The following is a 14,775-nucleotide window of genomic DNA, read 5'->3' as shown; positions in this document are numbered from 1 at the left end:
TCCACCGCCTTGGCCTCCCTAAGTGCTGGGATTACAGGCGTGAGCCACCGCACTCGGCCTACAATTTAGTTTTTATAGTTGATGAAAATGCCTTGATGTATATGTGAGTATTTACTTAATCCCTTTATAATCCCACTGAAATCTTTACAATTATTCTGTTCTATGAAGATATAACAATAACAGCTCACATTTACTTAGAACATGTTCTATGGAGATGTAACAGCTCACATTTATTTAGAACCTGTTCTATGGAGATATAACAATAACAGCTCACATTTATTTAGAACCTATCTGTGCTCTACATACATTATCTCATTTAATCCTGTCTGTGGTAGATATTCACTATCTTCCATAAGTGAAGAAATTGCAACTTATGGAAATTAGATAACTTGCCTAAAGATACACAGATACAATCATGATTTGAACTCAAGACTAAGCTAAGACCATCTGGTTTCAGAATCTCAGCTCTTAATAACTGGGTAAACCATCTTTGTGTTAATATGTTTATTTTTAAATGCCTTCTGTGAGGGCAAGAACCATATCTTTTCTTTTCTTAATTGTTGGGGTCTCACAATTAATTTCCATCCATATGGCACATATTTAATAATAGCTGAAAATAAGGAAGAAGATGTTTTATTGCTGCTGATTACTGCTGTGACACTAAAAAAAATCAAATTTCTTATTCTAATTGACCCAGAGACCAACAGTAAGGTAAGGCAAGGCCAGCCATTCAGCAACCCTGTTACCTGGAACTACAATGAGGGTGGCTTGGATCTCTATTCTCTAAAAAATAGTGTATTAATAGAAAATTTGAGGTATAAGACCAGCAGATGAGGAGATAATTGCCATCCAAAAAGAGTTTGTTACTCACAGTCCCCAAGACAAGGGGGCATGCCATGGCAGAGGGAGCCACCCGGGGAAGTCCTGGGATCAGTCGGGAGGCAGAGGGAGAAGGAGGAACTGCAGACATGACCCTTTATCGTGGTAATCTGAGGGAAGGAACAGGTGAGGCAGAGTAAGCAGGCTTAGGACTGGCTAGTTTAATTCATTTCAGTGGGCTCTTGAGTATAGGAGTTTCCATCTTTATAGGGTAGGGGCATATCCTACCCACACAGAAAGTTTAGTGTCCATCAAGCATTGCAAAGCAGAGTTGCAATTATTTCTCTTGAACAAACTACATTCTGTACCCTAGTGTATGTGTTTATACAACACACACACACACACACAGAGGACAATTTGCCTAAATGCGAGCTCAGCATCAGATACCACCCCCCACAACTCCTCGACATACCATATCACACATTCTCAAGAGTCTATGTTTAGTGGGCCAAAGTTGACATGGCCCTTTTGGTTTTTTTCAAAAGCTTTAAAATACATTAAAACAAAGTAGAGGCTAGACCTGCTTATTTTGAGCTCAAAACTTCCTTAATACCAAAAATAGTATTTTTAAATTCAACAGAACTGTTTCCTCCAGGAAATGTTTTCTTCATAATCATGGCAAAATCAAACACCACATTATTTCAAGTTTCAGCAAACATTTTATTCTCCTCATTAATGTCTCAAAACTGTTGGAAGCTAAAGCCTGAAAAAGTCCTTCAGTAATAAATGTAAATGTTTCACAAAGAAGAAAAAAGAAGTTGCAAGAGGATGTCGGTTTCTGTTAAATGTATTCCTGAGTATTTTTCTTTGGTAAAGTCCCCAAACTTGAACAAATTAGGCACAGCGTCGATAGAAGTAAAAGAAGTAATCGGTGAAGAATATTCCAGCAAAATAAGGATCAGTTGAACAGTCAGCTAAATCCTGTCGGAAAAGGAGGAAAAAAGAGGAAGATTAATGTAAAAATGAACTGTGGTTAAAGTGATTTTTTTTTATTGCTCAATTTCTTTCCCAGTGAAAAGAAAAAGAAAAAGCAAGCTTACCGGTGCAGCTACGCGGAAATGGAACATGCTGTCAGAAAACAGGGCTACAGGGAGACTCCAAATGTGCTGATATCCCTAAATAATGAATAAAAGAGGATCCATTTCATACATGCATTTGACAGTCAGTAGGAAAGAGTACAGGCTGAAAAAGCGTTTCTTCAATGACTGTAGGAGAAGTATCAGGATCACAGCTTTTGATGGGTGTTGCTAGAACAGTTGGCAGATTCATAAGGACACAAGGAAGAGACTGAGCCAAGCCCTGTGACTAGGGTTGGCCAGGGAGGGAAAACACTGGCAATTGGTTCAATGAATCCCTCTCTCAGCGGGGAACAGAGAAGGCAGAAAACATTACCTGTGTCATCTCCTGGGAGATTTCTCTGTGGCTTTCTAGCCCTTTGGTTTCCCTTTTACTATGGAAACATATATTTCCAAGGGTGAATTTGCACTGGAAGACTATCAATGGCTCTGTTGTGCTTCAAGAGACAAAGAAAAGAAAGAGCACATGAAAAAGCAGTTACCAGCTTCTGCTAGAATACACCTTGATAAGAAGAGGGTCTAATGGGAACGTAACTTGGAAATCCATTCAGAGTTCACAATAGGCATTGTATTACATGAAGCTCACTGATGCCAATAGGCCAGCTCACATCTCATTACTACAAAAAGAAACCCAATCTCAGATGGCTACTGAAATAGTATATGATGGTTTCTTTTTTTCTTTCTTTTCTTTTTATTTTATTTTTTCATAGAGACAAGGTCTCGCTATGTTGCCCAGGCTGGTTTCAAACACCTGGGCTCAAGCAACCCTAATGCCTCAGTGTCCCAAAGTGCTGGGATTACAGACGTCAGCCTGGCTGTGTATGATAGTTTTTAAAACCCAATCTTACATCAAAACTTATCTGCATATGTGTTTTTTATAATTTTCGGATATATTCTTTCTCTTTGCACTGGCACTGAGTTTGCATTTATCTGAAGCTTTCAGGATTTTTGATTTTGCAAATTCCGGGTCTAGGCAGATACTGTTTAAAATAATAAGGCAAATAAATACAGGTAGGAGTTTGGGAGTGAGTCCTATCAGAAATCACTAGAGTTGAAAGTCTGCAAGAATGTATGGTTCTTCTTCTCTGGAGGTTGGCCCATTAATCATCATCAAAAGGATGCGATCTATTTGTCTTTGGGAACAATCCTTTTGCACAAGTTAGGGCAACCTACAATCTCAGTTGAGCATATGTGTTATTTTTAAGTCATCCGTTTTACAAAAAAACAGTTTGTAAACTAAAAGTCCTGATTTAGCGGCTCAAGACGATCTACCACTTCAGGGGATATAGCATATAACCTTATTTCCTTCCACTAAAAGCCAGAAATGAGTAAGAAAATGTTATTCCAGTTATGTTATTCTGGTTATTCAAGGAGTGCTAGATAATAGTACTTTCAGTTTATAACAATAGTACATTTAGCTTTTGCTTTGCCTTGAAATATGGTAGGTTCTGAGTCACAAAATATTAGCTGCTTAAAAGAAACCTTTCCAAGGCAAGCAGTTGGGTTGAGTGACATTTGTTCCTCACAGAGGCAAAGTGGATGAGAAAAAGAGTATGAAGCCTGAGTAAGATGGAGGAAGAGGCAGAAGGCATGCGGTGAAGGATGGAGGAGGAAAACAGAGCTGGGCAAGCAGAAGGAGAGAGGGGAGGACAGAGGGAAGGGAAAGAGTGATAGAAAAGGAAGGGAAGAAGAAAGGAAATGTGGAGGGATACGGAAAGGAGAGACTAAAATCAGGAGACACAAAAAACCATTTATCTTCATGGAAAGTAGCTCATTGCATAATTTTTTAGTGGAAGGTCTTTAAGTGCCATAATCCTTTAAAATATCTGATGAGAATAGGTTAAGTTAGAGTTTTGTGATTTAGGAGGAAAGATAGTCCTAATAAAAGCTACCATTTACTGTGTGCTTACGGTGTGTCAGGAAAGGGCAGTGTCCTTACACGTCTCATCTCACTGGGGAGGCAGGACAGGACAGTGATGGCTGAGAGGATGGACTGAATTTGAAGCCCAGCTCCATCACTTACTACCTGTGATTTTCAGAATATGTGTGTGTGTGTGTGCGCGCGTGTGTGTGTGCGCGCGTGTGTGTGTGTTTTACATATTCTGAAACTCTAAACCCAAGTGTCCCCATCTCAAAAATATAAACTAGGGGAAAAAAAACAACCTGGGAGGGTTGCTGTGAGGAGGATTTTATGACCCAGTATTAAAGTGTAGCATATAGTCTGTGCTCAGCAAATGGCAGTTATTAATTTCACCATTATTAATAATTCTCACAGCAGCTCTATGTGCTATGGTGTAATGTAATACTTACATGACAGATAAAGAAACAGTAGCTCAAAGAAGATAAGTGGCTTGTACAAGATCACAGAATTAGTAAGTGGCAGAATCCTTGGACCCTGGTCTGTCCAATTCCAAACTCTGGTTCCTTTTTTTTTTTTTTTTTTTTTTTCTATCTTTTGGAAAATAGGAGTGGTGTCTGCATTAACATTGCTACCGGGAGCTGTGTATCTTCCTATTGAGGGGCATGTTATTACTCTTGTTCCCATTCCAATTCTTTCTCTCCAAGTGAGAGAGTCAGGGGAAGTCTATAGCTTGTGAGCATCAAACCAAAATCACTCCCACTTTGTAGGCATGGGTATAGAGTTTAGAGCCCTTCCATTGCCTGAAGAAAGCCTGGATGATCACAGCCCTCATTTTGAAAACCTTTCCCTCAGATGGCCCACCTCTCAAACCATCACCAGTTAACATAAACTGATAGCTTTCTGCCTCTTAACATACTGACCAAATTGTGAAGTAAATCCAGACTTGCTATTCAACTAATGATAAAAATGAAATAATTTTACAGCCATGCACTTACTTTATTTCCAGAGAGAACTTGACATTGGTGGGTGTGTGTTTATTAACAGGAATACTGTAATTATAATTTCCAGATCTAATGATGAAAAAAAATAAAACCACAAATCAAAATATGTAGGAAAGTCTTCAAAGGGCTTTTTGCTACTCATTATATACTATAAAAAGTGTGAAATATTATATAGTAAATAATAAATATGGAAAACTGAGTTCAACCTAGTATCATTTTTTTGTTTGTTTTTAGGATATACCTGTCAAATTTCAGAGTGATCTCTTTCAGGTCTTAATATAAAATGTACCATAAAAAGTTATAGTTTTTTAGAACACACAGAAACAAAAATGATGGAAAGTCAAATCCCAGACCAGGAAATGGCTTTTTCACACAGGAAATGACTTTAGTCCCCTTTAAAGAGACACAGATTTCTGAAGACAAATGAGGCGAAGGCTCAAACTAACAATGCCCCTAGAAATAATAAATACATTTTTTCTACACTAAATCACCCCCTTTTGTGCAACACTGGGAGGAAATATCAAGTACTTTTAGAATCTGAATCTGCTAAAATTGTTCTAATTCTAATTACCATTTAGTAATGGAGAAGATTGCAAGACAAGTGCTTATACATAGATCCCCCCACACCTTTCAGAGAGATACTTGGATAAAAGGGAAATTCCTTTGATTCGTATTATAATGAAAAACTCCAGCAAAAAGACTTATGGTCTCTGAAACAAGTTCTCCTTATGACCTGACCATCCCTTAAATTACATGGAAAAACAACTTAAAATCAGATTGATGGGGAAAAGAGTCAGTCATTTTATTTTTAAGTAATGCTAAACTAAGTTGCTAAAAAGGTAAGAAGCAAAAGCAAAGGAAATGGAAAGATCTTGCATTTTGCATTGGATAGGTATATTACAACAAAACGAAACATTATACACCTTGAATATAAACAATTTCTGCTTGTCAATTATACATCAATACAGCTGAAAATAACAAGAGTGCAACTTGCACACCAAATTGAGAACAGTGTTATTTCAGTGAATCAACGTATTTTTTCAAACAGAAAGATCTACACTGGGATCAGGAGCAGTTTGTTTGACCGGGGGAAGCTTAGATAAACGGAATTCATTTCCTAAGATGTCTCTCCCATTATGTGCATGCTTCACAGCAACCCAACCCAGTTTTGAAAGTATCCCCACCTTATAGCTGAGAAATGGGTATTTGGGGAGAATAAACATCTTGTCAAAGTTCTAGGACTTGAACTTGAATCATCTGACTCTTCACTATGACATCTTACCACATTAATTCATATCTGTATCTGCCACTTACAGGTGATCTTAGGCAAACTTTTTCAAGTTTAACTGAAATTTAACTACAAAACGGGGATAAATTATACCAACCTCATAGGGATTTTGTGAGAATTCAATGAGATCATGAACATAGAGGTCATAAATAAATCATAAAGCACCATATATGTTACTTTTATAATTCACAGCCATCAACTTAAAGCCCAAGTTATATCAGGTTGGAAAAGAAATGAGGCTGAAAACCCACAGGATTTGTGACACTAGTTCAAATTATAGGCCTTGCCTTTAATCTAGCAGGTGCCTAAGAAACAGTTGTCAAATTAAGAAAAATAACTCCCACATTCCGCGTGTGTGTGTGTGTGTGTGTGTGTGTGTGTGTGTGTGTGTGTCCGGGTTGCACTCTGTCATCCAGGCTGGAGTACAGTGGTGCAAACACACAGCTCACTGCAGCCTTGACCTCCTGGGCTCAAGAGATCCTCCCACCTTAGCTTCCCAATTAGCTGGGACCACAGGTGTGTACCATCATGCCCAGCTAATTTTTTTTTTTTTTTTTTTTTGGTAGAGATAGGATCTCATCATGTTGCCCAGGCTGGTCTTGACCTTGAACTCCTGGGCTCCAGCAGTCCTCCTGCCTCAGTCTCCCAAAGTGCTGAAATTATAGGTGTGAACCACCATGCCCAGCCCTCTCCAGTCTTAATCCCTACAACTGGCACACTGTACTCTTTGAAGCAACTTGCACCGTCTGCTTCTAGATGTATCATTACCTTGATACAAGTGATAAGGCATACCATAAGGAGATGGATGTTGCTGATAACTTTTGCTATATCTGATTTTTCCCTCCTATCTGAAAAGCTAAGTTACATTTTTTCAGCAATTAAAATAATGATATCCCTTGTTATTAAAATATACAAAGTCAGCTCACTTGTAACTTGGAGCCATCAGCAACAATGTCTTTCTAGTCTATAAAATTAACTGGCAGCTCTGTGCCCTTAATATGTGCCCTTAGAGAGTCAGGAACAGAACTGCTCCCTAGGCTTTCTGCTTTGGACTTACCCATTAAACCAGAAGGCTGGAGTAACTGGGGCTGTGGCTTATTGACATTTGCTAATACCAACCGTTTTATGATTCTTTCTCCCACCATGTAATAAAGATGTTTTCACTTAAGGAGCAATGTAAGCACACATTGATTTTATCATGTAGCTTTAGCTTCCACTGCAGTCTTAAAAACCCAGAGCCATGGGTAAATTCCAGAAACAACCAGGGCATGCTGGGGAGGCTTACCCACCCGCACTGGAGGCTTCGACTGCAGTACTGATGATCTATTATTTGCTGGATTTCCATAATCTGAATAGAACTGATAGTTGTATCAATCCCTGAATTGAGAAGAAATAGAGAAAAGAAAATAAACTCTTCTGAAAGGGAAAAGAATATTGTATTCCAGCCACAGTCCTCAAATTACACAACGGGGAAGTAAGAGTTTCCCAGGTAAAGAGATTCCATTTGTATTCGAATGGAAAAAAAAAAAAAAAGGAGGAAAAGGAAGGGGAGAAGGCTTTTTGGGGGGTTATAGTACATTTTAGAAAAACTAATAAAAACTCAGCCTCCAATAAACATCCCCTGTAACATTCAAAAGAATTTCTGGACCATGGAAGTCCTACTAAATCAAACTTTATTGAAAATGGAGGGTGCAACATGAAATGCAATCTGTTCAGAACACAGAAAACAAACTAAAAATATAGTCAGAATAGAAGAAGAGGGCAGGAAGTTTGAATAAATTATGAACATCCATGGAGATCAACCACAACTTGTCTGACAGTGAGTGACCATTTCTAATGCCTCATTAGTGGTTAGGGTGGCATCAATTATAACACACAGTCCCATGGATATACGTGGCAGGCAAGCTGCAGCCTTTGTCCCTGCTCCTCACTCCAGCAATGCTTTTACAACTTGTTAGTCTGCCTGGCCCCACAAAGCCAAAGAATACTGTCACTTAAATGTCAACTTACAGTCACTCCTCCAGTCAGGGCCGCTAAGAGCATTTCTTGCCAAGAATGATTTGCTTTTGTCTTCTGAAAAGGAAACAAGTCTGTCAATCTTGAAGACTTGTTCAGGAAAAGAGAAGAAACCCCATGTGTGACCTAGTTCATCTCTGTGAGTTGAGTGCTCCCCACCCTTTCTGTCTCCCATCCTTCAACCCATCTAATCTCTATCCTATTCCTTATAGATCTAGTTTATTCTCCCCCTTCTGCAAGAAGTCATCTGTTATGGACTAAATTGGGTCCCCCTTCCCAGTTACCAAATTCAAATGTATATGGTGAAGCCTTATCCCCCCAGTACCTCAGAATGTGACTGTTTTTTGATAGGGTATTTAAAGCAGTGATTAAGTTAAAATAGGCTGTCAAGGTGGGCTCTAATACAATCTGACCTGTGTCCGTGTAAGAGCTGAAGATTAGAAGCCAGGCAGGGTGGCTCATGCCTGTAATCCCAGCACTCTGGGAGGCCAAGGCGGGCAGATAACTTGAGGTCAGGAGTTCGAGACCAGCCTAACCAACATGGAGAAACCCCGTCTCTACTAAAAAATATAAAATTAGCCAGGCATTGTGACACATGCCTCTAATCCCAGCTACTCGGGAGGCTGAGGCAGGAGAATCACTTGAACCTGGGAGGTGGAGGTTGCAGTGAGCCAAGATCACGCCATTGCACTCCAGCCTGGACAATAAGAGTAAAACTCTGTCTCAAAAAAAAAAAAAAAAGCAGATTAGGACACACAGGGAGACCCTAGGGCTATGTGTGCACAGAGGAAAGACCATGTGAAGACACAGCAAGTTGATAGTCATCTGCAGACCAAGGAGAGAAGTCTCAGAAGAAATCAGACCTGCTGACACCTTGGTCTTGGACTTCCAGCCACCAGAACTGTGAGAAAATAAATGTCTGTTGTTTAAGTCACCCAGTCAGTGGTATTCTGTTATGACGGCAAAGTGGACTAAGCAACCATCCCTAACTAGGTCTGCAGCTCACAGATTCTGCCTTTCCAATGCCAAAGCATTTATTACTGAACCATCAATGCAATCATCAACCAGTGATATATCTGTCACCATACTGAAGGGCATATTACTTCTGTATTAGTACTTAACTTTTCAAGTAGTTTTGCCCTTTCCTGACAATTCCAGAATAGGGAACATCTACTAACATTCTCTGAATCCTCTGTAACCCCTGGCATAATGTCTTGCTCAATCTATGGAAACCATCTTTCTTTGATTAATGACAAGCTAATGATAGTTTTATTTCCTATCTAGTTTATGAATGAACATTGTTAATTGAAATTATTATCTTTAGATTATCTGGATTATTTTACATCCATCTTAATATTGCTATCTCAGGATTACACATACTAATGTAAAAAAAGAAATAAATAACCAAGGAATCTCTGCTTGAACACCTCCAGTGACAAGGGACTCCCTGCCCATTCTTCTGTTGGGCAATGCTAAATACCAGTTTTCCCTTTTATTGAGCTAGCATCTGCCCTCCTGTTGATCTTCTTTTGATCCTGATATTACTTACTGAGTGAGTATAACAGGCCCTAAAGCCAACTTCTTTGCTCAACTGAAGCCTGGCTCATATGAAGTTGCAAAGGAGTAGAGACATACTCATTAGTCATATTTATTTTTCTGAGTGAAAGCAAAGGCTATGAAAGATATAACATTTGGAATCTAGCAAGGAGAAAGAACTATTCCTGGAGATCCCAGTAGAAAGCATGGAGATGGGAGATGGACTGTTTCATGGAATAATCCCTTTAGAGTTGAGTCCAGGTAGCACCAGGGCCTAGCATCAAATGTATATTGGTCCTTATTGGTTTTTCAACCCTGCCTACTTCTGTGACCTCTCTGCTGCTTAATATAGCCTGTTAAAATAGAAAATAGGTTCAAGGGCAGTCAAGAGAGTGGGTAAAAATGAAGAAAAATAGGAGCAAGACTATCCCTACAGTAAAATAATGAAACATTAACCTTCTTCATACAAATAGAGTTTGTGGTCTCTAAAAATAAGCAAAACTTATTTTAAAAAATTGAGCATGCCTTCCCAATTGCTTAATAACTTGAATATGAAATGTTAGAGGAAATTCTGTGGGACATCTATTTTTGCATTGAAGGATAGCGATATAATTACACCTACTATTCATTGACACCTACTCTTCACTGAGCATTGTTCTGAATGCCTTACAAAAGTCCAAGAGGGAGGTTATCCCTGCTTGGCAGATAAGCTAAGTGAGGCACTAAGGACTCAGCTTGTAGACAGGAATGAGGAGTTTCCAATTCAAACCATGATTCCAGAGGCCACAATTTTGCTATTCTGGGAATATGTGAAATGTGATCCATGTAGGAAAAAAATTGAGCTTAAAGTCTAAGGCAGTGGTGTCCAATCTTCTGGCTTCCCTAGGCCACATTGGAAGAAGAATAATTGTCTTGGGCCACACATGAAATACACTAACACTAATGATAGCTGAAAGGCTTAAAAAAAATTACCAAAAAAAATCTCATAATGTTTTAAGAAAGTTCACAAATTTGTGTTGAGCCGCATTCAAAGCCATCCTCTGCCACATGTGGCCCATGGGCTGCAGGTTGGACAAGCTTGGTCTAAAGTAAGGCCTGAGATGCAGCCAGCTGAAAGGAGGAATCAGGCTGCTGGTGTGGGGCCAGAGCAGGCTTGGAGGGAGGGAGCCCAGGGAGTGGCTAGGCTCCTGTCATCACCCAAAAGGCATTTTAAATGCAATTTTGAAAAGGTAACCATTCAGATGAATGTTGTTAAGGCTATTTTTTTAATGTATCTTTTTAAAGTAGATAGTGACAGCAATCATTTAGTGGGTTGCTAAGTATACCTAACAAAATAACTTTATGAAGTTTTGGCAGTCTTTTTTTTTTTAATTTGCAGATTTAGATCTATGTTCAAGTTTCAGTATCCAATTTCAGGATAGAAAGCAAAAGACAATACTTGGGGACAATCACTCCTAAACATCCCTATCCTGGTTATAACTCCTCTCACTAGGTGGAAGGACTAGTTTACTTAACCATTCACCTAACTGTGGGCTCCTTGAAGACTACATCCTGTTCACTGTTGTATCCCAGATACGGTAATGCTGGGCTCACAGTGGTGCTCAATGAATATGGGTGAAAGGAGGGAAGGAAGTGAGCCAGGGAAAGAGGAAGGAAAAGAAGAGGGAAGGCCAATTTAACCTCTAAAAAACTTTCCTCTTAAATATTCACAGGGAAATTTCCCAGGGGAAGGGTGCAGAGGGATGCTGAGAATGAACATGGGAAGCTAGACTCCTTTACTCTATTAGCAAAAAGAAGCAAGACAGAACTGGGAGGCAGGGTGAGTGTCTGAGCCCAACATGGTGCTTTCCATTAAGAAGAAATGGGTCCTGATATATAAGGAGTTTCTAGAAAATTGAATATTTATTTTCCTTTACATGTGAACATATACGCTGCCAAAAAGACCTCCAGATTTCTTGGATTCTAGCTATTCCAGTAATAATTTCCAAATACGTTTCTACTATTAGTTTTGCCTAAAACTGCCTCCGCAGAAGGTTATAAATTTCAAGGCAAATGAGGCATAAAGAGATGTAGAAACCAGGACTTTTCTATCCTGTGTGTTTTCTTCTCCTACCTCTTGTCCTACTTGCCTGTTGAATTTGCAGAAAAATAGCTCATTATAAATTTTGGCAATGGAACTACAGATTTGCCTTATTCAGGTCCTGGAGACATAAAACCCTATGAATACAATTGAGTACCTGGTGGGGTAACATTTTTTTAAAAAAAACAGCAATAAATAGGTGGGAATAAGGAAAGATAATCTTGCAGAATTATAAAAATGATTTTTCAAATGCAAGAAATAAAATTTAAATCTCCCGTAAAACACCTTCCATTTGACACTTCTCTGAAAGGAGACTATTTGACTCTGAAAGGCTGGTTATAGGAAAACCATAAATCTTCCAGTAGTCATACAGGAAGTTATAAAGGCATACTGTCAGTACCTTCTAGGGTTGATCTCATTTTACAAATGCCTTCCAGTGATATTCATTATAAGCTTCATATAGTATATCCCCTGAGGTTTTCATTATAAAGTTGGAGATATATTTCACAATCGGTGGATGAGCTCTCCCAATAAACTAAATTAGAAACTTCTGGAGAGTAAAGATGTAGGATGGTGCCCAACAAAAGCATACTCCTGTCATGGTAGAAGGTGTATATTGCACTACTTGTAAGACTATACTGGCGGCTGAGTCCAGTACAGCACCTTGGATACCTTTCTCTTCCCTTCATTGAACCAGACTCATGTGCTATGAAGAAGCTAGTGAGCCCCACCAGTCAATGGCTGAGTCCTTTAACACAGGGGACCATTTTCTTCCGGCCATTCACTTTTCTCAGAGTTGTGGTCTCCAAAACAAAATGAACATGAATTCCAGATATTTTTTAAATCTTCACCAACTCTAATTATTCTACAGAATTCCATAGATGCTTTTCTCCACAGGCTCGTTACTTTTTAATATCTAACTCTCTTGTCTACTTAAATCTTCACTGGTTCCATGGATTAAAATCTAATTCATCACCTTCAGATGGTTCCTTAAAGTAGAAGCTCAATATTCCAAAATACTCACTTTCCACTTCCTGATTAGCCTTACCCAAACTTTGTATTAAGTGAGGGGGAGTGGGAGAGATAACCTTTCTAAAAGACACTTTACACAGATAAGATCAACTTTGGCCCAAAAGAAGAATAATGACACAAGCTCAGCATGTCAAAAAAATGCTGATTTCCCTTCACTTATTTTATTATAGTCTTACTCCTCAGGGAGGAGGCTCATAAATGTGTTTAGGGGTTTAGTAAACTGTTAGATATTACTCTGTATCCCACTGAGAGCTTTTCTAAGTTTTCTTTTGTTACTCTTGAATTTCTTTTTTATTTTTATTCCTTAATTTTTAATTGGTCTTTAATGCCTTAGAAACATCTGGCTGAAAAGAATAGTTGCCTAGACTTCTCCTCTTTTGTATTTAGAAACCTGCTGTTATACAGTACCTTGAACAGAAGGGAAGAGTAAACCAGCAGCAGAAGAGAAGAGGCTTTGCTCAGACTCCAAAATATCCCACATCAGGGACATTGCAATGGACAGAGGCAAACTTACCAGGAGGAGCCAGAAAGGGCCATAGAGTGGATACTTTCTGTACCTTCTAGAGTTGATCTTAGGTACATGCACATCCCATGTCCGAATCAATGGAGGCAGGATGGCAAATGGGAAGGAACCCAGGACAGGGAAGCGGGGGACCCAGATTTCAATTCCAACTTTTCTAGAAACTCAACTGAGGAATCTTAAGTAAGGTCCAGTGCCTCCATTTCATCAGCTGCAAAATGGGTAATTTGGTATAAATCAGCAGTTCTCCTGACATGGGGTTCTTGGAACCTTGGGTGATTGCATAAAGGGGTCTGTGGTGGTGTCTGTAGACTTGAAAAGCAACATCTCTCCTGTAGATTTGTACTATTTTTCAAATGCCACTGTTGGAGTAATAAAAACAATTCAGTTAAAATCTTAACTGAATTTATAGTTACATTTGCCCTTCATGTATTTTCTCAATCACATCATTGTAACAGTATGCTTATAGTGGATTCTCAGGGCCAAGAAGTCAGGTGCCACTTGCATAGCTGTTCTCTGAGATTCAGTGATTAAATCTCCAAAAGTTTTTGGGTTTTCTGAAGACAAAAGTGAATCAAACATTTGAATCCTTTCCATTTTTCTCCAGTTGACAAAAGCAAGAGGCAACAACTTTCCCAGGGTATCACAGAGCCTAGTAAGGCAGAACATAACTTTCATTTGTAGTCAAAGAAGCTGTTAGTTCTGTCTAGGTGGACACAGCCTGGCACTATGCAGCAAATTTTCTTTCCTTAGGAGTCACTTCTTTCTTTAGGATTTACATAGCTACAGAAACAAGATGAGCAGACACTCATCTTGTTTCTAGGCTATTGTTTTTAGGGGAACATTTCTAAAAACAATAATAAATGAGTATACATTTGGAAAAATTGTATATAATCTTACGGACATGATTACACTTGTAGCCCTTGATTGAGTTTCTATAATTTTTTTAACATGAAAATTCTGCATTGTCACAGAGAGCAAAAAGCCTTGATCTTGTTTAAAAAGGGCTGTTCCTCCCAATACAGTCATGCATTGCTTAACTACATGAATATGTGAGATACGTCATTAGGCAATTTCATTGTTGTACAAACATCACAAAGTGTACTTCACAAACCTAGATTGTACAGCCTACTACACACCTAGGCTATATTGGTTCTTGGTTGCAAACCTGTACAGCATTATAGTGTAAATACTATAGGCAACTGTAACACAATGGTAAGTATTTGTGTATCTGAATATATCTAAACGTAGAAAGGGTACAGTAAAAAATAAAGTATAAAAGACAAAAACTAGTCCACCTGGACAGGGAATTTACCATGAATGGAGCTTGCAGGGCTGGAAGTTGCTCTGAGTCAATCAGTGAGTGACTGGTGAGTGAATCTGAAGGCCTGGGACACTACTGTAGACTTTATAAACACCATACATTTAGGCTATACTAAATTTGTTTTTTAAATTTTCTTTCTTCAATAAATAATTAACCTTAGCT

The 14,775-nt window shown here is 38.8% G+C and overlaps 1 protein-coding gene across 1 annotated transcript in view; it reads right to left on the bottom strand.

Moving 5' to 3' along the window:
- Positions 1 to 1,713: 1,713 nt before the first annotated feature.
- The window catches only part of MYRFL (myelin regulatory factor like), a 127,279-nt gene continuing 114,217 nt past the window's right edge, over positions 1,714 to 14,775 (bottom strand). Inside the window, exons 20-25 of the mRNA XM_023226565.1 lie at positions 8,116 to 8,178; positions 7,395 to 7,482; positions 4,812 to 4,886; positions 2,272 to 2,392; positions 1,920 to 1,994; positions 1,714 to 1,800 (exon numbers count right to left, since the gene is read on the bottom strand). Of these exons, the coding sequence (XP_023082333.1) occupies positions 1,714 to 1,800; positions 1,920 to 1,994; positions 2,272 to 2,392; positions 4,812 to 4,886; positions 7,395 to 7,482; positions 8,116 to 8,178 (509 nt within the window). The remainder of the gene's footprint in view (positions 1,801 to 1,919; positions 1,995 to 2,271; positions 2,393 to 4,811; positions 4,887 to 7,394; positions 7,483 to 8,115; positions 8,179 to 14,775) is intronic.

This window comes from Piliocolobus tephrosceles, chromosome 10 (assembly GCF_002776525.5).
Source record: "Piliocolobus tephrosceles isolate RC106 chromosome 10, ASM277652v3, whole genome shotgun sequence".
NCBI lineage: Eukaryota > Metazoa > Chordata > Mammalia > Primates > Cercopithecidae > Piliocolobus > Piliocolobus tephrosceles.
This window is presented reverse-complemented; position numbering and strand designations above follow the sequence as displayed.